The sequence below is a fragment of the Mauremys mutica genome, chromosome 12 (assembly GCF_020497125.1).
Source record: "Mauremys mutica isolate MM-2020 ecotype Southern chromosome 12, ASM2049712v1, whole genome shotgun sequence".
Lineage (NCBI taxonomy): Eukaryota > Metazoa > Chordata > Testudines > Geoemydidae > Mauremys > Mauremys mutica.
In genome coordinates, this window is record NC_059083.1 from 59,973,203 (window position 1) to 59,995,178 (window position 21,976).

Below are 21,976 nucleotides of genomic sequence, written 5' to 3' on the forward strand. Positions count from 1 at the left end.
GCTTATCCTAGGAAGCAGTGACTCTGCAAAAGGTCTGAGGATCATGGTGGATAGAGTCCCTCACCCTGCAAGTATGATTTACATCATTCTGTTGCTGAAGCTGAGATTAGAATCTGAATGTATATGGCGTAATGAGTTTGGACAGTATGGTCACCCTTTAGTAGGTGTAGCTTAGTGACAAGTGAACAGAATAAGTGGAAATTAGAGCCCAAATCTTACAAATACTAAACCACATGCTTAATTTTAAGCAGCTCAGTAGTTCCACTAGAGTCAACGGGACTACTCCTATACATGAGCTAATATGTTTATAGGCTCATATCCTAAAGGTTTAACTGAAAGCAGAATGCAAATCTAAACCAGAAGTGGGATTTAAAGACATCTTTAACCACACTACAGAGTATGCAATAAACCAGCAGTTTGTAAAATATTAGAAAGATGCTGTTGCCTGTTTGCACACAGCAACAACACACACAAACTTGCATTTTACATCTCCATGGTAACTGAAATATTAAATTGTGTGGGTATAACCCAAGTAAGGCATTTAGTTATATCTGAAAAATACAAAAATAAAAAACCTGTTCAATTTTTTTTTTTTTAAACAAAGGTAAAATGACAATGTCAGCTTTTCCTTAAAGGTAGCCAGTGAAATACAGTGGTAACTTAAAAACCTTTCAGCTGCCTTGGATAACTGTACAACATCACTTCAGTACTTATTTTTAGAAAATTAATAGGAATATTACTAGTTTACAGAAGTATAGGGAATACTGCAAGTAAAGCAAAACCTAAGTTTAAGGGTGTCCATTATAAATTATTATTGTGTTTTTTTGTTGTTGGGTTTTTTGGTCTGTTTTTTTTAAAAAACTTTCACAAACTCTTGGGGTGGGGGGAGTAGAATTTTAGTGTTCTGGATGAACTTTCAAATAACGACAAACTGTAAATATCCATTCAATTCCTTAATAATAAATAAATAAAATAATAATAATAATAATAAAATAATAATAAGGAGAGTTTGTAGAAACAGCAAACATTAGAGAGCTCTTAAGTGAAAGCAAGTTTACAGGAGTTTGAAACGAGCCACTGTCCAACTGCATTTGTACCACTTATTTAAAATGTTCACAAGTCAAATTACTTTAAAAAAAAAGCACGTAAGTGTTAAAATGCTTTAGTATTTTTCTTAAACTTGGACTGTGAACAAAAATGAGAATCCTGTAAAGCCTACAAGCTATTTCAAATACCTGTAGCTATCAGAGTGAGTATTGTTTCTATTGGAGAAGCAATTTGGCATCTCAAAATAGAAGTAGGAAGCAGTAATAAACCTTTTAATCTGCAATGTTTTAAGTGCAGTGCATAAAATAAGATGCTGTATGTATGCAGTAGCAATTGAATAGGTATGCACTCAAAGTCACTTGCCTTGTGGAGATATCTAAATTTAGCATGAAATGAACGGGTCGTGCAAGCCTATAAGCAAAAATGGTTTTCCTGTAGGTACAATCCTGCCTATGATTTTATATACATTCACCTGGTGCATCATGAAGACCAGTAATATTGTCATAGAAAGATGCTCTCTGAATATTCTGAATCTCTAAGGTAGAGAAACAGCAAAAACAGAAAGACAGAAGAGCAGATACACAAGACACTTCAGTTAGTACACAACACATTTTAACAACCGCAAGCAAACTTTAAATTGTGCTACAAAAGCAATTAGACCACACATTCCATGCACATTTCAGTAATCCTTAGATTCAAGTTTTGAGTATTAAACACTGATGTGTTTATGGGGAAGTGGATTTTCTTGAAAGGCAAAAGGGTTTCGTTTTTTTTAAGAAGACAGATTTCAGAGTAATATATACTTCATAAAACTCACTGTAGCTGAATCACAAACCATTGAGTGTTCTTCATCCTCTAAATCAAATGGGAAACTCAATACTAAGTCTACTGCTCAGGTGTCTTCTGTATCATAAAACTAACAATGGTTTGCTCCCAAATATGAAAATGTAGTGTAATACACTCTAGTATGTGTGAGAGAGAGTGAGGGGAATCAGAACCACAGTTCTTGCAAAGTGTTTCTGTAGTTAACTGTGCTTTTTAAATTATTTTAGTGGGAGTTGTGAAAGGTATGTTAGCCGATGTGCAGATAATTAGCTAAATAGCAATGCCAAGTCCATGGGAATAATACTGCTCGCAATGTTTTGTTATGCTAATTAATTGTAATTTCCTTGAAAGAGATACAGACATATTGCACACAATTACAGACATGAAGCCCAGTAAGATGTGTTTTCATCAAAATAGCATTGTTAAGCAGCAGCACCACCAGAAGTGGCACCACCTGCCGCTCTATATAGCAAGCCTGAAACTGACTAACTCCAAAGACTTTGGGATAGGAGCAATAGTCAATACATGGCAATGAGTTGAAAAAGCAGCTAAATTAAGAGATGGTACATGTGCAAGGGACTGAATTCAGGGTCTAGGGAACAAACCAGCTCCCTCTCCTTATAGTTTTGGCAGCTTAATCAGGGCTAGCCTATTGGGATTAAGCTGCAATTATTTTCAACTATAGACCAGGAAATAGTATAAACAAAAAACTCATCCAAACAAGATTACATCTCAGATTATGATGAAATCTGCACTTAGACGCAGTATATTCTCTTACCATCCTTCCAAAGCTCTGCAACAAATTTGTCAGAAGACTGATGCAAAAGGGTAGCCACATTGTCATTCAGAGGGTCCATGTTCTTCATCAGCCACTCATCTGCCTTGTAGTCTACCTGTAAAGAAGCAAGCAAAGGTACATGTGGTGAGTTATTGGGACACTGCTAACTTGGGTTTTGTTTTCTGTTTTAACTAGTGTTTTCAAAAAGCTATTTCCCAGGAAAACATCCTTTAAACAATGTTCTCTGAATTTTCCTCGTCTATTCTTTCTGGAAAGTGTTAAAGCCTTTTTTCTCCTATTGATGTTTATGTGGCTGAGAGTTTGTTCTAACCAAGGAGAAACAGACTAAGTGCTATCAAATGCAGTTTTAAATTTTAAATTTCACAAAAAAAGAAAGAAAGTTTTGCTTCCCTCCGCCCCCCTTTTATTCATCTTATTTGCTGGCTAGACACAGAAGGTGGGGGAGGTAATATCTTTTACTGGACCAACTTCTGCTGATGAGAGCACCAAGCTTTGCTGCTGGTAACAATGATAGGTAAAACATTTTCAAACAAGTTATTTTCAAGCAGAAGCTTTACTGTGGAAATGTCAAAACAACTCATGTAAAATAAGAAGATTCTAACTAATGCAGCTAAATTACAAAGATGAGTAAATTAAGGAGCTGTTGCAAATAATTGATACGTTTAGATTTGGATGATTACTGCAGTTAGACAAACTGTTATTTAACAATACTGAAAATAAACAAAGCTTCTATTTTGATAGTCTTGCAGAATACTGTGGGGGTGATATTAGAAGTACAGCTCAGCAGCTGAATACGGAAGTTTTCCACAATTAGTATTTCAAGCCCAGAATTTCAGAAATATTTACTTTGTAATGGTACCTAAGTGCCTAGACACCTTTAAAAATTTGGGCATCAGCTCAAAGGGAGATATCAGTCTCCTACAAAGGACTTAATACCTCAAAGATTTTGCCAACCATGAGGATGACAGGTACAAATTCAGTGCTCTTAAGCTTTTCATAGCGTGTACACTCCATTTTAATAAAGAGATTGTTTAGTTGTCCACCCCATCCCATTCGTGATCACTTATCACTGTGGGTAAACTACAAAAAACGGACATTGAAAAATACTTTGCAGTTATGTTAGAATACTCAACTGCATCTAGAAACAAAGAACAGCCAGCACCCATGTGAGCAGCCAGCTCTCAGAAGAGCACACATCACAACACAGGTGGGAAACCTCTGGTCTAACTCACAGTTAGACAACAAGTGAAGTTAACAGGAACCTGACCAGTAGGGCTGTGCAGAGAACAGAAATACTGTTTTGTAAAGGATTTTGAGGTTTTTGTTTTGATTTGGAATGGAACGGAACCTGAAAGTTCTGAAATTATCCAAAAAAATATGGAAAAATATGAAAAAGATTTAGATCAAAATGTTCTGACAAATGTAAAGGTTTTAACTTTTTATTTTATACGTTATAAAATAAAGAGTTTCAAAACAAAAAGTCCTTTAAAGAAGGGAAAAAACAAAAAATCCCCGATAGTGCTGAAACAGGACATTGACAATGTCAGACTTCCCCCACCCTCTTCTTTTCCTCCCAAATGAAATTTTGCTGAAAACGACATGATTTCACAAAGTGTTTCAATTTGGTGGAACTGCATGACAAAAAACATTTCTCAAGTTTTTCTAAGCAGCTCCACCTGCCACAAAAATTTGCACAACACAATGCCAGTATCACAGAAGTGGCCAATCCAGTCTAAATTGGATTGCTCTTCTCCCTAAGGCAAGTGACAACTCCTCACAGCAAGAAATATTGGACTGCCTCCTGCCATGAAGGCAGACACTAAATTATTCCAAATTTTCTCTATTTACATTTGTTTTCTTTATCATATTGGCCCTCCTGCTGTGAAGTATCAGTAAAATGTCAGTGCTCAGACACACCACCGCCATTCAGTTGTGGGAACTGTGAAAAAGTGACAAGTGTCAGTATTTCTAAGTTACTCATTTGAAATTTCACTTTATATTTTGATAGGATAAGATATATGTTTGTTTATCTATACAAGGTAACAGCTAAGTACTGCAGTTTTAATGGGTATGGAAATGCATTGATTTTTTAAAATTTTGTTTTGGGGCACAATTCTCTTAGAAGGGAATTTTTAAAGTGAAACAGAGTGAGAAGACAGGATATCTGATCCTATGTCAAACTTAGGCCCATTTCCTGGGACATTTACTAGTCCATGATTTAAAAAACAAAAACAAAACAAAACAGAATTTGTTATTAAACTTCCTTGTCCACATGAGCAGGGAGTTTTCTGTGCAAATACAAATGTAAAATCCATCCAGAGGTTGAACGTAGTTACTGTGTGTGCCATATATATGAGAATAACCATTAAAACAGCTGAATCACTGGTCACGGTAATGGGAAGAAAAAAAAAAGAAGTCGAGAGCATCATTTACATAAGAGGAATGATTTCATTTAGCCCTAGGAGCCCAAATACAGTAGAGAAGCATGAATTTCAGAACAGTTAAGTAAAAACAGAAAAATTCAATGGCACTAATTCAAGTCTGGACCATGGAAGGTCCAGTAAGTAACACATCCGGATAAAAAAAGCCACTTCCTGATGAACAACTGTCCACATCATGACTGGGCCAGTTAGCAGTCTCAGCAGGGGAAGCAAAGATGGAATGACTAATGATGACTGAAATACATTTAGCCCTAAAAGGATTATTCCAAAAGATATACTCCTATCAAAGGAACAAGGTGGAGGAAGCTGGTACTGCCACTGCCCTGCTGAACCTATTCTAAAATAGAGGACTGATTTCAAGAGCTTTAAAAGGTTTCAGATTTGACGAGTGCCAATTTTAATAATTAAGTTCTTTTAATCAGAAACTCTGGGGGGAAAAAAACCCACCTACTATGCAATCAGCTTTAGTACAAATGGAAATGATGCAATCATAAGTCATTTCTGAACCAAAAACCTTCTATTCTATTATTTGGAAAGCTTAAATCTCTTCAAGTAAGTCTGTTTAATATCTTCTTACAGTTCTGCCACCGTTGATTCTGATCCAACAATAGGGATTTCAATAAAGCTTTCTCAAATATCTTTTTAACAAAAAGAAAACTAAACTGTTCCTATGTCTGAGTTCTCATGCACCTAGCTGAATAACATCGCTAAAATGTTAGACTAGTTTTAGCAAAATCTGCTATTTACAACACAATAGTACAAGTTGTTCAACATACAACCCATACCTTCCCTGCATAATGAATAATGCAGAAGTCAGCCTTGTCCTTTAGCTGCCGTGGTTTTTGGAATTTGGAGTGGGTTCCTTGTTCTTGGACCAATTTTTCCACAAATGTCTTGTCAGTAGCTTTAGGGAACCAACATTCTTCATCCAGCAAAGCCAGTACACCAGGTGGGTTTGCCTAATAAAACAAACAGTTGGTTGATTGAAACAAGAATTTTCTCAATTAAAAAAATAAACCACATATTAAGTCCTTTTAAAAATCTTGTACACCAACCCATCACACTCCAGAAAAAAAAAAAAATGTTTCTGGAGGGCAAGTGTTACATTTGAGATTTCATTTGCTTCAAGTCCCATTTTATTTAAATACACTTCACCAATGACAAATGTAAGAGATTAATGAGTTTGAGGAAGTTCATTCCATTTTAGACCATGTACATTTACTGTATATCCTGAAAAACATCCTCAGGTTCTACAGTAATCTCATACTTTTTTGGGTACAACAGTAGAGTTACAGAACTCAAATGTTTGTCAATAAAAGCCTTACGTGAACGGCAAAGTTCTACCTAGCTATCTAAGGATTTTATACACACACACCCCTTACCACAGTATCTGAATACCTCACAATGTTTAGTTTATTTATCCTCAACATCCATGTGAGGTAGGGAACAACTATTATTTTCATTTTACAGGTGGGGATTGGTTTGAGGGCAGTCAGTCATCTTTTCCAGGGGAAAAAGATTCCTACATACAAGTCTTGGGGAAAAAAAAAAACTAAGAGTAGAGGAACTGATTTATAAAGATTTACACTTTAAAATAATTAATTGTGAATTTGCAAGTCTCCACATTTTACAAGATATGGCTATCTGAGACCATTCTATGACATGTGCCCATGCAAATTCATTTACAGGAAGACCGAGGAGGTACCAATGTTTGGTTCTTAAAACCCATTAAACATAAGTCTTAAGAATATTTCATGCTAAATATTTTGTATAGTGAAAACATGAACATTTCTTCCCTCAGACTTTATGGCAGACAAAGCTCTTTATTCCAAGGAGACAGAATTTGGATCCTCTTTCTGGATCTGCACATTCAAGGTGAAGATCTTTGCTAAGATTTCTCTCCCCACAAACTAACTTAAAGAAAGAACTGGTTTGCTGCTCTGGATACAAGTATATAGCATTACATGCAGCAATAGTGTATTAAATGTGTGAAAGAATGTAACTTAACAATTACAGCTCAAATTTGGGGGGAAAATGTAAGAAAACAGACTCCAATAAAAATGCTGGTCGTAACTATTATTATGCCACCGAGCCTTTTTTTTTTTTGTGCATCTGTCATAGCCTGCAAAACTGGGTTCTGGGGCAAAAATAAATATTTTCTTAAACTGAGGGGAAGAACCCCTTAGCTCTGTTTTGCATTTCCTGTAAGGATGATGCTATAGAGATGTTACATAATGATGCCATAACTCAAAAGAAGCGCATGTTGTGACATCAGGATAAACTTCAGCTCAGATCTGAGGGGTGGAGTGGGGGGAAGCGGGAATAGCCACTCAAGATTAGTGCTCTTTTCCTGGACTCTTAAGCTGCTCCTCATGCTATCTGTAGTTGATTGGAGTGGTCTACTGTTCCCAGAGATTGGGCAACAGACAGGATCCTTTAGCCAAGTGCAGTGAGAAAACAGTTTCCCAAAGGCTACAGTCTTAGAAGACCCACTCAAACACAAGGCAGATTTATAGGGTGAAATTCTGGTCCCACTGAAGTTGATGGGAATTTTACCATTGACTTCAAAAGAGGCCAGGATTTCACCCTAAATCTTCAAGAGCTTCCTGGTTGAGCCACCACATTAAGCACCCATAATACCATCACATGGTTAGGCTTCAAGATGAGAGCAATGAGGATTTGGTTGGCATCGGAAACAACATAGGTCAAACAACGTAGGTCAACGTATTTAGTACCATACGACTAAAACAGTGCACTATGTTTATGCAGATAGACTCACACACGAATGGACACAGGATTCTCCAATGGGCACAGGATACTTAATTTTAGTTTCAGTCCTCAGGGGTCACTATTCAAATTAATCCAGTTCCTGGGACTGTTCCACAAAAGGGCCTGTACCTGGTCCAGAAATCGACAAGAAATGAAAGACAAACTTACAGGCCTTTCTATTAAATCAATGCAGGGTTGCAGATCCAGTCCAAAATCAATGAAGTTCCATTCTATGCCCTCCCGCTGGTACTCTTCTTGTTCCAGGATAAACATGGTGTGGTTGAACAATTGCTGCAACTTCTCATTGGTGTAGTTGATACAAAGTTGCTCAAAAGAGTTGAGCTGCAAAATATTTAGTGAGTTAGAAAAATAACTCAATGGCAGAATTTATAATCTTATAAAATGTCATCTGTTACATGTATATGTAGGGCAAATTTCTGATTTTATTAAGGGATAGTTTCCTAACATCCAATAAATGATAGATACGATTTGGTGTGAAATTAGTACACTTCTACCCGATATAATGTGGTCCTCGGGTGACAAAAAAAAACTCTCACCGTGTTATAGGTGAGACCGCGTTATATCAAACTTGCTTTGGCCCCCCCTGTTCCTTGTTCCCTGACTGTCCCCTCCAGAGACCCCCCATCCCTAATCACCCCCAGGACTCCATCCCCTACCCAACCCCCTGTCCCTTGATTGCTCCGACCCCTATCCACCCCCCACCCCCTGACAAGCACTCACCAGCAGCGGTGGGAAGCAGAGCGACACGGACACATCCCAGCCCGCTCCACTCCACCAACTCCTAGCCGCAGCATTCCGCTTCCTGCTGCCAGTGAGTGCAGGGAAGTTGGGGAAAAGATGCACTTACCTGTGGCGGGAAGTGGAGCGATGCAGCCCCAGCCTGCTCCGCTTTCCTTGCCCCGGCCCCAGCTGTGTCGCTGGGGGGCGACTGGGGAAAGGTCCTGCACTCACTTGCCCAGCAGGAAGCGGAGCGCCATGGCTGGGAGCTGGCTGGGGCTGGGCTGCTCCGCTTCCTGCCGTCAGTGAGTGCGGAGGGCATCTTTTCCCCAACCTCCCCACACTCACCAGCGGCGGGAAGCGGAGTGACGCGGACACAGCCCCAGCCCGCTCCACTCTGCCACCTCCCAGCCGCAGTGTTCTGCTTCCCGCCGCAGGTGAGTGCAGGGAGGTTGGGGAAAGGACACCCCCCATACTCACCTGCTCTGGGAAGCGGAGTGCTGCGGCTGGGAGCTGGCGGAGTGGAGTGGGCTGGGGCCGGGCTGCTCTGCTTCCGCGGCTGCTGGTGAGTGCAGGGGTATCCCTTCCCCCAAGCCCCCTTCCCCGAGCAACATGGCTGGGGCCAAGGTGAGGGAAGCAGAGCGAGCTGCTCCCAGCCCCCCGCTAATCCCCCGGGCCACTTCTGGGACTGTGGGGCCCCCAAAAGTGCCCTCCCACAGCTCCTGCCCCCCAGACCCAGGGGGGAGCCCCTCACCGCCCCCAAGTGCCTTATCGAACGCCTTGGCTCCGGCCTGGCCCAGCACCCTTAACACTGCTCAGAGCAGCATGTCAGAGCTTTACCGCCTTCTATGCAAACCCGCCTTCTATCGGGTCGCATTATATTGGGGTAGAGGTGTATATAAAACATGAGTTCAATTCACCCACAAGATGTTATTCTTATCTGTAGTACACTCTAGTCCAGGGGTGGGCAAACTTTTTGGCCCGAGGGCCACATCGAGGTTACAAAACGGTATGGAGGGCCAAGGAAGGAAGACTGTGCCTCCCCAAACAGCCTGGCCCCTGCCCCCTATCTGCCCCCTTCCACTCCCCACCCCCTAACTGCCCCCCTCAGAGCTCCCAACCCATCCACCACCCCGCTCTTTGTCCCCGACCGCCCCATCCTGGGACCGCCCCCTATCCAACCCCTCCCCCCTGCTCCCTGTCCCCTGATTGCCCCTACCCCATCCACACCCTCACCCCCTGACAGGCCTCCTGGGACTCCCACACCTATCCAAACCCCCCATTCCCTGTCCCGACTGCCCCCCACCCCCCCCAAACCTTCACCCCATCCAACCGCCCCCCAGGACCCCCGCCCCAACCGCCCCCCAGGATCCCACCTCCTATACAACCACCCCCTCTCCCTGTCCCCTAACTGCCCCCCAGGACCCCCTACCCCTTATCCAACCCCACCGCTCCCTGCGCCCTTACCATGCCACTCAGAGCAGCAGGACTGGCTTTTTGGAAAGCCTGGGAGGTGGGCAGGTGCAAGCTGTGCAGCCCAGCACGAGCAGCAGGCCAGAGTGCTCCTCACATGGCAGTGGGGTTGGGGGGGAGGGGTCGGGGCTAGCCTCCCTGGCCAGGAGCTCAGGGGCTGGGCAGCACGGTCCCGCGAGCCAGATGTTAGCCCACCTCTGCTCTAAACTGCTATATTACAGAAGAAATCCACAACTGCAGAATAAATGGTTATGCATGTGTGTGTAACTCAGATTAGAATAGAGACAGAATTTAAAGCTATAAATTAGTTTCCCATAACTGGTTCTTTAGCATACCTCAAAGATTTCAAATCCAGCGATATCCAGAATGCCAATGAAAGAAGCTCCCTGTCGTTTGGTCCTATCCAGAGCTTTATTAATGCGGTGAACAAGCCAGCGGAAGAGGCGTTCATAAGTGGCTTTTGCCAAAGCTTCCACTGCAAAGTCTGCCTGAAAATCAAAACATATTAAACATTTACTTATTCTCAAGGAGTCATCAAAAGAACAAGGAGATGGATGTTATCACAAATAACTGCTAAGTTTAATGCAGTTAATACCACTGAGGAAAGAATACTACCGAGGAAAGAAAACAATTGGCAGAAATACTACACGGTTTGATTAAAAATAACAAAGTTTAACCCTATTGTCAACAAAAATTAAGACTGCTTTTCTACATTTGATATGGTAAACGACATTAGAATCAAGAGGGAAAAGGAAAGGGAAAAGTTCTTACTTTCTATACAGTCTTGTGTTTTGCCATGCAAGAAAAATACAAAACACAAGATGTTTTGTAAGATGTAACAAAGAACAAAGATTTAAACAGGAACTAGCATCAACACAGTTTTACTGACCGCAGCTGAAAAGTTACTTTGGATGAATTGGAGCTTCATTTTATTTTTATACATCAGAACTTACTTGTTCTTTGGTTTGGGCTTTCTGAACGTAGTCTCTGCCAACTTTAATGCGTGGCGTAAGTATAGCTCGAGTAAATTCCATTACATTCATTCCCAGTAGATGGCAGAGTTTCTGTGCAACTGAGGTTGAAAGTAAAAGTTATTCACTTAAATACCCCAAACTCTCCAGACTAGCCAGAACATTAATGAAACAAGCCCTTGAGTAGTTGCTAAAAATTGTTGATACAAGTTCTCAATATAGAAATCAGAAGTAGCACTCAACCTTGTGAAAAATAAACCTATTACAACAACAACTAGTGTCTATAAGGAACCCCAGAACCTGCGGTAATGCATATAAACACGTTAGTGAATCCCTGTTAATTTAGTACAGCAAATACCAGGTTAGTTCAGGAAATTGCTAGGAAGCACTGGAGCTGAATATTGTTGGTTTTCAATAAAAGCTCATTATTCTTTTGATATAATATGCCAGATGTCAATAAGGGTTTGCTTATTGTAGCTAGGAAAGTGCATCCCAGTTTTGGGAGACAGACACATGCTGGACTACAAGCCTGCTCAGACCCCCTGGACATACACTTTGGTGGCTAGCCCAAGCTGCCACTCACGCTACCCTTGGCTACACTGCTATTTTTAGTGCACTAGCTCAAGCAGAGCTAGGATGCTGTAGTGTAGACATGGCTGCTTAGAGAAACTGCTGTGCTGCAGTACAGGCAGGTATGTCAATGCATTGCTATGGGATTTCAGTCCTAGGCCACATCACAGCAGTCACTGAAACAATGTCTGAGAGCTTTCACCTAAAGCAACTGGTATAAGAATGCTGGAAGCAGATTATCAAACTGAATGGCCCACTGACCTTTCCTGGTTTGGCAACACCTACATTAGTCCTATTTTATTTTCTTTCAATATCAATCCTCTTTCCTACACATATTTTCTATTAATAGGTCGGGTGGTTTTTGTGACTTAAGATTTCTAAAAATGAATCTGACACACATTAGATATTCTTAGTCCTGGGGCTTAGTTTTTTTTTCTTAAGTGTGCCAGCTTCTAAGCTCTCTCAGAAGGACATCTAGCAAATGAATATTTTAGTCCCTCATCTTTCCAATATGATGATTTGGCATCCCCCTGAAAAGGAACCCTCTTTCTGGGGCAATCTAGTACTGAAGATATTATTTCCCAGCCCCAAAGCCCCAGATTCTGTGCTTGGTCACGTACTCCTCCATGTGGGTTCAGTATGCAGTCAGTGACACAATGGTAACATCAAAAATTCAGCATTATGCTTTCACTCTACTGTAACACAGGAGGAAATGGACTTGAGTACAACATACTAAACAATTTTTAGAAAACAAACGTGGGTGTCTAGAGGTAGGCACCCATGATTCCATATTTAGGCATTTTAAGGAAGAGTCTTGCTCTCCCAAGACTGAGTAGCCACAACTCCCTTTGGCTTGATATTTTTATGGCATGAAAGTCACTCAAACTTTAAAATAAAAATGAAATTAAATTGGTATTTAAGAGAAGATTTATTGTTTCAAAATCCTCCCTGCCAATATCTCAAGTGTCAAGTTCGTCTATTCTTTCTCATGTATCCATGGATTTCCCCAAGCAAAGGAACAGCTACAGTCACCAGTAATTTGCATTTTACAGCATCTTCGTCTGGTATCTGTGGAAAGGGTGCCTTATTTTAAAAATAAATAAATAAAAAAAAAAAGTTACTCTTCTACCCCTCCCACACTTATTTCTCCTTTGTCATTACTCAGATACCAAGAGTTAGCAAAAGCATTATCCATCTCTAGAAGTCTAAATGTACTGTCCACTTTGCAGGGGTGTTCTTGCCATTTTTCCCCCCTTCTCATAAGCTCCATTCCTCCCCAAAATACCTAAAGCTTGCTTTTTTAGTTGTCTCCAGGTATGGTATTTTATTACAAGCTAGACAACATGATGAGTAACTAACACCGAGCTAGTACTAGAATCACATGGACAGTCTGGATTGTGAAGAGAGGTTAATCTCAATGGTTTAGAGGATCTGGGTTACATTTCTGAGAGGATGTATGTATTGACACTTCTAGTGACATGCAAGGAAGAAGCTGTAGTTGTAAGCTTGATGAATAGATTCTTGTCAATTGACAGGACTGTTCTACCATATTTTCAGCCTGATTCACCCTGAAAGAAAATGAAATGTAACCAGTGGGGGGCTAAAACATACCCACAGTACTTGTCCTGAGCAATCTACTTCCTAAAGAAAATGAAAGTTCATTTTCCTCCTCAGTCTTATTTTAAAAATTCTCTTAATCCTTTAAGATTCCTCGAAGGGGGTGTGGGGGTGGGGTGTTTTTAAAATCCCCTGCACCTTCAAAGGACCCATTCCTTTCAGCTGAACAAGTTTAGACGGGACAACTCCTTCTCCCTGAAGCCAGTATGTACTGTTCCTCTGAGGAAAAAGTGCTTCAAATTTAATTGTGGAGTTCCCTGTTCAGTGACCCTCAGTATATTGTGACAAAGTTCCTCCTCTATCTTGGTGGGTCCTGTGCTTATTAGCGGATTTGTTCGCCTCAGAGATTAACCATGTGGGTCAGGAAACAGCCCAGAGACCTTCCCCTCTGGTAGAAGCAGATGCATGTGACAAAGTGGGTATTCACCCACGAAAGCTCATGCTCCAAAACTTCTGTTAGTCTATAAGATGCCACAGGACTCTTTGCTGTTTTTACAGATCCAGACTAACACGGCTACCCCTCTAATACTTAACTCTATATAGAGACACAAGAACAACTTTGTTCTGTAGTGGAGATATGATTAGTTTACACTAGAAATAGATAATTTGATGCCCAAATTAAAACATCTGCGTCTTAAACTTTCCCTTATAACTGTCAAATTGTCATCAAATCTACAAAGCATTGTTTTAATCTCCAAGTTCTGAGGATATAGTTCTTAGCTGTCTCAGTACAGTTCACTACAGCTCTAACAACTCAGAAGTTATTAGGCTTCCTGAACCAAAAAAGGCTGTTAAGTTTCAGTATAACTATGTTGCTCAGGGATGTGAAAAATCCACCAGTTAAAACAGACCTAACCCCCAACGTAGACAGCATTAAGTCAAGAGGAGAACTACCACCTCTACAGAAGGTGGAGTACCTACACCGACGGTGGGAGAACCCCGAAGCACTTCAGCTGCAGCATTTTAACTGTAGACAAGCCCTAAGAGACCATCTTGATGTTTCTGGATAGGATTTTATTGCTTTATGCCACTGCATAATAAGTCAATCATTAATATTCTTCATATAAAGCTTCATTTGTTCTTCAGAGCCTATGAAGTTCTCAGCAAATTTCAGAACTCTCCCACTTCTACTTTCTCCCTCAAAGAATGTTAGGGCACTAAATATAAACATCGATAAAAAGCAAGGAAAATGAGCAATAGCAGCAAGATGCTCAAGCTATGAAACAAATTTTAAATCTGAGCCAGGCTTTCTGCAGTATCTGTTTTATCATTCAACACTTTTGATATCCAGAAAGTGGAGAGGTGATACAAATTAAATTGAAGATACTGCTAGTATAGAGGTAAGACGTGCCCATCTATAATGGCAAACCGCAACACATCATGACTTATGCAAGAAGCCGTAGTTGCTTCCATGTCTTGCTAACTGCTTGATAGAAATCAAAGCTAAGTTTTAGATATGAAAACAGCCAACACTTTGCAGTTAACCAAAACTGAGTTTAAACTACTGTAAAGATGTTACTTTCTAAGAGAGGATTTAGAGAGAGAACACTGGGTAAACTAGAAGTCTGAAAATTCTTAGAAGTGCCTAAGGGACTGTCTCAATTTTTAAGCACGTCTACCAAATAATGACTGCACTCCGAAGTATTAAAATAAAAAAAAATAAAAATAGAAATCATAGTCACACTACCCTGTCATTTCAGAAATAAGTGTCTAAATACAGTGTTTCTTAAATTCAGCCATTTCACTAAGGAAGTTGTGCTTGGCTCCAGGATTCTTTTCATTGGCAATGTAATGACTGTCAAGAACCAAAGAAAATACACTGATTTAAGCACACTTCCCCCCCCCGATATTTAAGTCTTTGCCGAGAAGCAATTAATGAGGTTACAGCTGAAAAGCTTGTTCGAAGTTTAGGAGCAGTATAAACAGCTTCAATAATTTATGGAATTCTGTAGACAGCAGTTTTAATGTCTGTGTGGAAGAGAGTATAAGATAGGGAGAGTTTTAATAGTTCCATACTGGCTGTTACGGTTACAAATTATGGACTCTCTCTGGCAGAGAACTTTACAGAGGAAGTTCAGAGAGGGAAAAACACGAAAACAGACTTTCTAACTTTACAGGATATCTGATGAACAAATTATGATCAGAAAACCACAACTAATGTCATTAAAGGCCACACAGTGTGACCAATTTACCTGTATTTTCTGGCATGGAGGCCTGATCTGTGTTTCTTTCCTTCTTGAAAGAAATGTTACCAAATTGTAGTACTGACGACACCACCTTCAGCATTGCTGTGTTAACGGAAAGATACAAACATTTTCTTGTCAAATGTGTCTCAATAAAATTCACCCCCTCTCCAATCTTAGAGATGCGTTCAAGCTCAGTTCAAAAAGGAATTATTTATAATTGTTATTGCACTATGTAGCACAGTCTTTCTTGCTTCTAGGTCAATTTTAGCTTAAAATCAGAAGATTGCTTTAAGTTTTTGAAGTGGTGCAATGTTTGCCACAGGCTTTCAATGCATCAAAACTCCATTAGATTTAAGTTTGGTTGTGAACATTTGTTTCATTTAGTTTTTGTAATTTTACATAAAAAGCAAGCACACTACAGAAATCAAGACGACTTAACTTACACAAGATTTCCTCATGAGAAAAGCCCATGATGTGCATGGCTTCCATAGTTTCCTGAAAGTTATCCTTGTCTTGCTGCCCAGGAATGGGGATATAGCCATTAGACAAAAATCTGTAATTGTTAAATCCTTCAAGCAGCAAGTCAGCTGTAGTGGAGGGAAAAAAGTAAAAGCTTTGTGCACAAGTCTAATATTTAAAAAAAAAAAAAACAAATAAATGGACTACCAGTTATATCAGCATTTAAATAAACTGGATTACAAACTGTTACCCCAAGTCTTCTGTAACTCTAGAAATATGAGTTAAAGTGCTGAACCCAGCTAGGAACACAAGAATGGCCATACTGGGTCAGATGAAAAGGTCCATTCAGCCCAGCTTCCCACAATCTTTAATATAAAATGGCCCAGTTACCAACAGCTTCAAGCTGGTTTTGTAAAAAACTGGATTAGCTCCTTGCACTGGGCATGAACTGGACGCTGTTCTGCATAGGGGTTACTGCATTACTGTTGCAATCCTCTAGAGCAGTGGCTCTCAACTTGTGGCCCACAGGCTGCTTGTGGCCCAATCAGCACAGAGCTGCAGCCCATGTGACATCCTCAGGACCATACAGGTAGTATTGGATGTAACCCACAATGGTAAATAAGTTGAGAACCACTGCTCTAGAGACGGTATTGACACAGGCCATGCAGCAGCATCAATTTAGCGAGTCTGGTGAAGGTGTGCTAAATTGATGGGAGAGCACTCTCCCATCAATTTCTGTACTCATCTTGTGGAGATGAAGTTGGCAGGAGAGTGTCTCCTGTCAACACAGCATGGTGTAGACTGGGGTAGGCAACCTATGGCACACGTGCCGAAGGCGCCACTCGAGCTGATTTTCAGTGGCACTCACACGGCCCGGGTCCTGGCCACCGGTCTGGGGGACTCTGCATTTTACTTTAATTTTAAATAAAGCTTCTTAAACATTTTGAAAACCTTATTTACTTTACATACAACAATAGTTTAGTTATATAGTATAGACTTATAGAAAGAGACCTTCTAAAAATGTTTAAATGTATTACCGGCATGCGAAACCTTAAATTAAAGTGAATAAATGAAGATTCGGCACACCACTTCTGAAAGGTTGCCAACCTCTGGTGTAGACACTGCGGTAAGTGAATCTAGCTATGTTGACTTCAGTTACGGTAACTGAAGTAGGGTAACTTAGAACTATTTACTGACATAGTATAGACAAGGCCACAGACATTCCTTCTGCCTATGTCTGATGGCTGTCCAAGCAGATTTTTATATACATTTAAAAGTGTTGAGATAGCCCAGGAATCCTAACCACAGATTCCTCTTTAACATTAAAAGGGAAACAGATATAGGACCAATTTTTCAAATGTGTATATTCACGCAGTTATGCATATCCAGTCGTGCTCCCTGGAGTATTTGTGCACCTAAAGTGAGTATATGCAAAGCTGCATGCACATGTGACAGAAAATTTGGCCCATCAGCTATATTAATCTTGACTGGCTAACTGGAAACCAATTGCCTGTTTTGGAATAGGCATGGTCAGCCACTGTTTAAAGGCGCAAGGTTCAAGTAGTAGTTATACTTAAGGCTACGATTTAGTCACAGAGGTTGCAGAACTCATGGAATCCATGACTTCCAGTGACCTCTGTGACTTCAGCCTGCAGGGGCAAGGAGCTGTGGGGTACCCCATTGCCTCTGGAGCGCCAAGCCACTGCAGGTGGCTGGGGAACTCCTGAACTCCCAGCCATGGCAGGGGAACCCCCGAGCTCCCGGCTGACATGGGAGGTGGGGGCAGCCACATCTCCCAGCCCCCATGGGCAGCGGGGGACCCCCAGAGCTGCAGGCAGCAGGAGTACCCAGCAGCTCCCAGCTGCAGCAGGCAGCTCCTAACCCCTGCACAGCTTCTCCGCTTCAAGTAGTGTGGGAACCCGCAGATCCCCATTTTGTCACAGATATTTTTAGGAAAAGTCACACACAGGTAACAGCTTCCATTAATTTCTCTTTTTTGCTGCGATCAGTCCATGACTTTTATTAAAAATATCTGCGACAAAATCTTAGCCTTAGTTATTCTAGATACTAGCAGTTCTTTGTTTTAAGGAATGTGACTAAGGATGGAGCTGTCCAATATAACCACACTCTTCTAGTAATGGTGTATGCCACACATTTGGGTAATAATTTGCATATATTTACATAAAATATACCGAGACGAGGCAGAGCCCCACTGCTGGAGCCAATTGATATTCACCATGGAAGCGTAAACATTACACACAGACTGTTTTCTTCAGACTTTTATCATGTGTTGATTTGGCCAATGGTTTGGCATTCTGCCCAGTCTGAGTGTGGGGTCCAGGACAGATTTGGCACTTCCTGCCAACATGCTCTGTGACTTGCTGAAACTGACATAGTGCCAGCCTACCTTACTCAATTGAGGGGCTACAAAACCCTCGGTCAGCTCTGGTCCAGAGTTTGTGATCTGGAAATCATTCACCTGAAATACTGCGGTTATGCAACAGCTGCTGAACCAACAAGTCTGCTGCAATATGAAGAGTGATTTCAGAATAAAGCCAGCTGTTTTCTTTTCATACCTCAGATCATTAATTACTCTTTCAAGCCCAAGGAGTAATGGAACTTCACTGCTCAAGCACTAAAAATGGCAAATTCAGAATACATAGGAACTGAACAGGGTGCTAGGATTAGATTTGTAACTTACACTTTAGGTGTTCTCCTGCCCCAGAGAGCAGCTGATAGAATATATGAAATGTTCGTTCATCTTTGGCCTGACGAACAGCGCGAGACTTTTCCAACAAATCTGATCATGAATAGTCAAGGCTCTTCAATTGCATTGTGAATCTTTTCATGAAAAATTCAAACATAAAATTGCACCAAGTGGGCTACATTAACAGCAGAATTATCCTAAGATAAGTTTGGTGCTTGCTGTGTTGGATTTACACCCTCAAGAAGTGACAAACAATTATAATTCTTTAAACACATGTAACACAAGATCTCTCCCTTTCTATTCATTTTTTGCAGGAGACATATGAAAGCCTATTGCGAGGATCAGATAGGGATTTTTTTTTTTTTTTAGGAAGCTCTTAAGTTCCCCCCATGTGTTAATTTAGTACTTAATTGGGGTTTGAGGCCTCCATTGCCAGTTTGAGTTTGTAATTCTAGTTAATTAACTTCTTTGGAGCTGGTTAGCTTTACCTAATGTGAAAACAACCACCATCACTTGCAATGGACAAGTTGGGATCCTAAAGAAACCACGCTTTCAATCAGTCTTTCAAAAAGGGTACAGCTGAATCCTCAAATTCCATTATAAAAAAAACACACACACACACCCCTACCTACCTGTATGACACTTGTCATTTCAAAAATGTTTTTAAAAAGTTAGTGTTTAAAGTGAGAGAATGTGTAAAGAGTTTAATAGTATTTAAACAGTTTCTAAATTTCAAGGTTTGTGCAAATGGAGAGGTTGCTTCATACAGGATGCTGCACATATATCAGATTAATTCCCTTCATTTTTCCATACTGAAACAAAGTGCAATACAATTTTGTTTTATAAAGGATACAGGAAACCTATCAAATTAGCCCAGTAATGTACCATCTGGGAGAAACCTAACTTCTCTCTATTGGACACTAAATCCTCCAATTTTCATGAAGCTAAACAAAATAATTCCGCTCAGCTATTTAGACAACAAGCCTGGATTTTTACAGATACTTAGAGCTGTAACACGTACCTGATTTAAGAGCCATACTGATTTAGGCACTTGAGCCTTAATCCCATTCCTCCAGAGAGCATACTCAACTCTGAGACTAACACACTGACTTTTCTATTACAATGCAATGAGAGCACAACAAAACAGAATGGAATACTATAGACAAGTGTTCATCTGGAAGTATGGAAGAAATAGGAATCAAGACCATTCAGCAAAAACTGAATCAGACTTCATATAACTACAGCTGTGCAATGCTTTTTGTTAACAAAAATGGGACAGAAGTTGACCTTGCAGCCCGCCCCGGATGCACTGCCTATGCAAACCAAACGAGACTAAAATCATGCTTGTGACAATGGGTACACATACGGCAGAGATCAGTTGATTAAGGTGGTGCCATTTTCCACAGCATCACTTTATGGAATACTGGCTTACCTTTATCGGTTTTGCCAATCAACACCACAGTGTCATAATCTAGCAGATTTCAAACAAAGTATTACATTTTCTGAAAACTTATTTCAGAGTAAAGGAAATTCTCAGACTTCTTGATAGTATGATAAACTGTTTTGAAACATAGAGAGGATTGAGTCAAAGAAAGCATTCACACTATGATACCTTATGTCACTAGGTTCACCCAATGTTATTTCCTGCTAATGTGTTAACGCTGCATTACAAAGAATTCTAAGCAATACACAAAATTGGAGACACAAAAGGCTGAGTCAGTCACTTCATATTTTAACCAATGTTGCACTGCTGAAACAGGATACAGGTCTCAATGTTGGCCCCAACAATATAACCCGTAACATCGAAGTTAATTCTAATGAACTTGCCCTGGAAAAGAAACAAAACACAAATATTTTTTTTCAGTTGCTAAAAACGAAGTTGTCCATATTAAAACATCTTTCCCATTTAAAAAGACATACAGTAGAACCTCAGAGTTACAAACATCTCAGGAATGGAGAACATTCGTGACTCTGAACAAAAACATTGTAAACTTTTGAAAGAACAATCACAACTCAACATTGACTTAATACAGTTTTGAAACTTTACTAGGCAGAAGAGAAATGCTGCTTTCCTTTTATTTGAGTAGTTTGCATTTAACACAATACTGTAGTGTATTTGCTTTCCCTCTCCCTTCCCCCCCCCCCCCCTTTGCTGGCGCTTCATTGTGTACTTTTGGTTCCAAATTAGGTGTATGGTTGACTGGTCAGTTTGTAACTGATGTTCAGAATATTGAAATTCTACTGTATTAGGTAACATTTGCATCAGTCTTAATAGGTGATAAGTATTTAATACAGGTAATAGTGGCAAGATATCATTCATTCACACCATTCATACACATTCAGTTATATTCCATTAAAATGTTGCAATCTACTATAAGGTGCGATGTACTGTAAAGAGACACTGCAGTTTTTTAGAGGCTCAAAATAAGGTCAGCATGTAACCCAGAGAGGCACCTCTTATACTGTTATGAAAGAAAGCTTTTACTAAAAGGTCATTTAATTTTAATGCTGATGAAAGGCGCTGAGTTGAAAGGTTGGCAACAGCAGTATAAACTTTCTCCTGAATGAGTCCCCATCCTGACTTGAAGGCACACCTCCAGTGGAGTGAATTCATTCTCTGCACCCATTCAAGTCACTCTGACAAGGTCATATCTACACTAGGGAAAGAAAAAGGTAGTTTTTAAAATGAGATGGCTTTTCATAAATCCCAAGTTTAGACAAGATAGGTGATAGTTTGACAGCTATGCAACTGTTCAAGATGAAACCACCACTTGCCTTGTCTACACTAGTTATACAATGAAACGTGCCATTTTGTTGGCAATAAAACATATTTTCCTGGTATCAGGACATGTCTACAGTAAGTCAGTGGACGGCAGAGTGCAATGTAGAGATGTGCCAAGTAGAAACTAGATTGAGGTGACCAAATCCTTTGATATCGCATCTGCCATTCACACAGCACATGCCACACTTGAATCAGTCTTTTAGAGATAAAAACCTCAGTGCATCACTTGAGCCATCCAGTACCCCTAACATTATGGATTGCTTAGAAAGTCCAAAGTATGCACAGACTGGCAAGCTTATGGGCTTGGATATCTTATTGCTCTATTGTACAATTTAAGTGGTTACAGGAAGTGTTATAGCACTGAGAGTAAACAATGCAACTCCAGTTAGGGACCTTATCTTCAAGCTGACTCCCTCAAATGGTGTCTAAATCTGGGTTCCGATGTGTAACTTTCAGACACACATGCATGAAAACTGGGCCTATAAGTACTACAGAACAATGTCCTATTCACGTTTAAGTTTACTTCAAAGCTCCCAAAAATATGCCACTGTGCTCTATTACTCATACAAAAATTTGTGGTTAAACTGGGAGA

The 21,976-nt window shown here is 40.3% G+C and overlaps 1 protein-coding gene across 3 annotated transcripts in view; it reads right to left on the reverse strand.

The window, feature by feature from the left end:
• The window catches only part of MYH10 (myosin heavy chain 10), a 142,241-nt gene that overhangs the window by 41,042 nt on the left and 79,223 nt on the right, over nt 1–21,976 (reverse strand). For 2 of the 3 annotated variants that reach the window (XM_044981950.1, XM_044981949.1), the window contains 9 exons: nt 20,367–20,430; nt 18,597–18,695; nt 15,880–16,023; nt 15,443–15,538; nt 11,046–11,164; nt 10,428–10,580; nt 8,050–8,223; nt 5,898–6,071; nt 2,651–2,765 (listed from right to left, as the gene is read on the reverse strand). In XM_044981950.1, the coding sequence (XP_044837885.1) occupies nt 2,651–2,765; nt 5,898–6,071; nt 8,050–8,223; nt 10,428–10,580; nt 11,046–11,164; nt 15,443–15,538; nt 15,880–16,023; nt 18,597–18,695; nt 20,367–20,430 (1,138 nt within the window). Of the gene's footprint in view, nt 1–1,519; nt 1,583–2,650; nt 2,766–5,897; nt 6,072–8,049; nt 8,224–10,427; nt 10,581–11,045; nt 11,165–15,442; nt 15,539–15,879; nt 16,024–18,596; nt 18,696–20,366; nt 20,431–21,976 lie in introns of all 3 variants that reach the window. The other variant, XM_044981948.1, reaches the window with a different exon arrangement.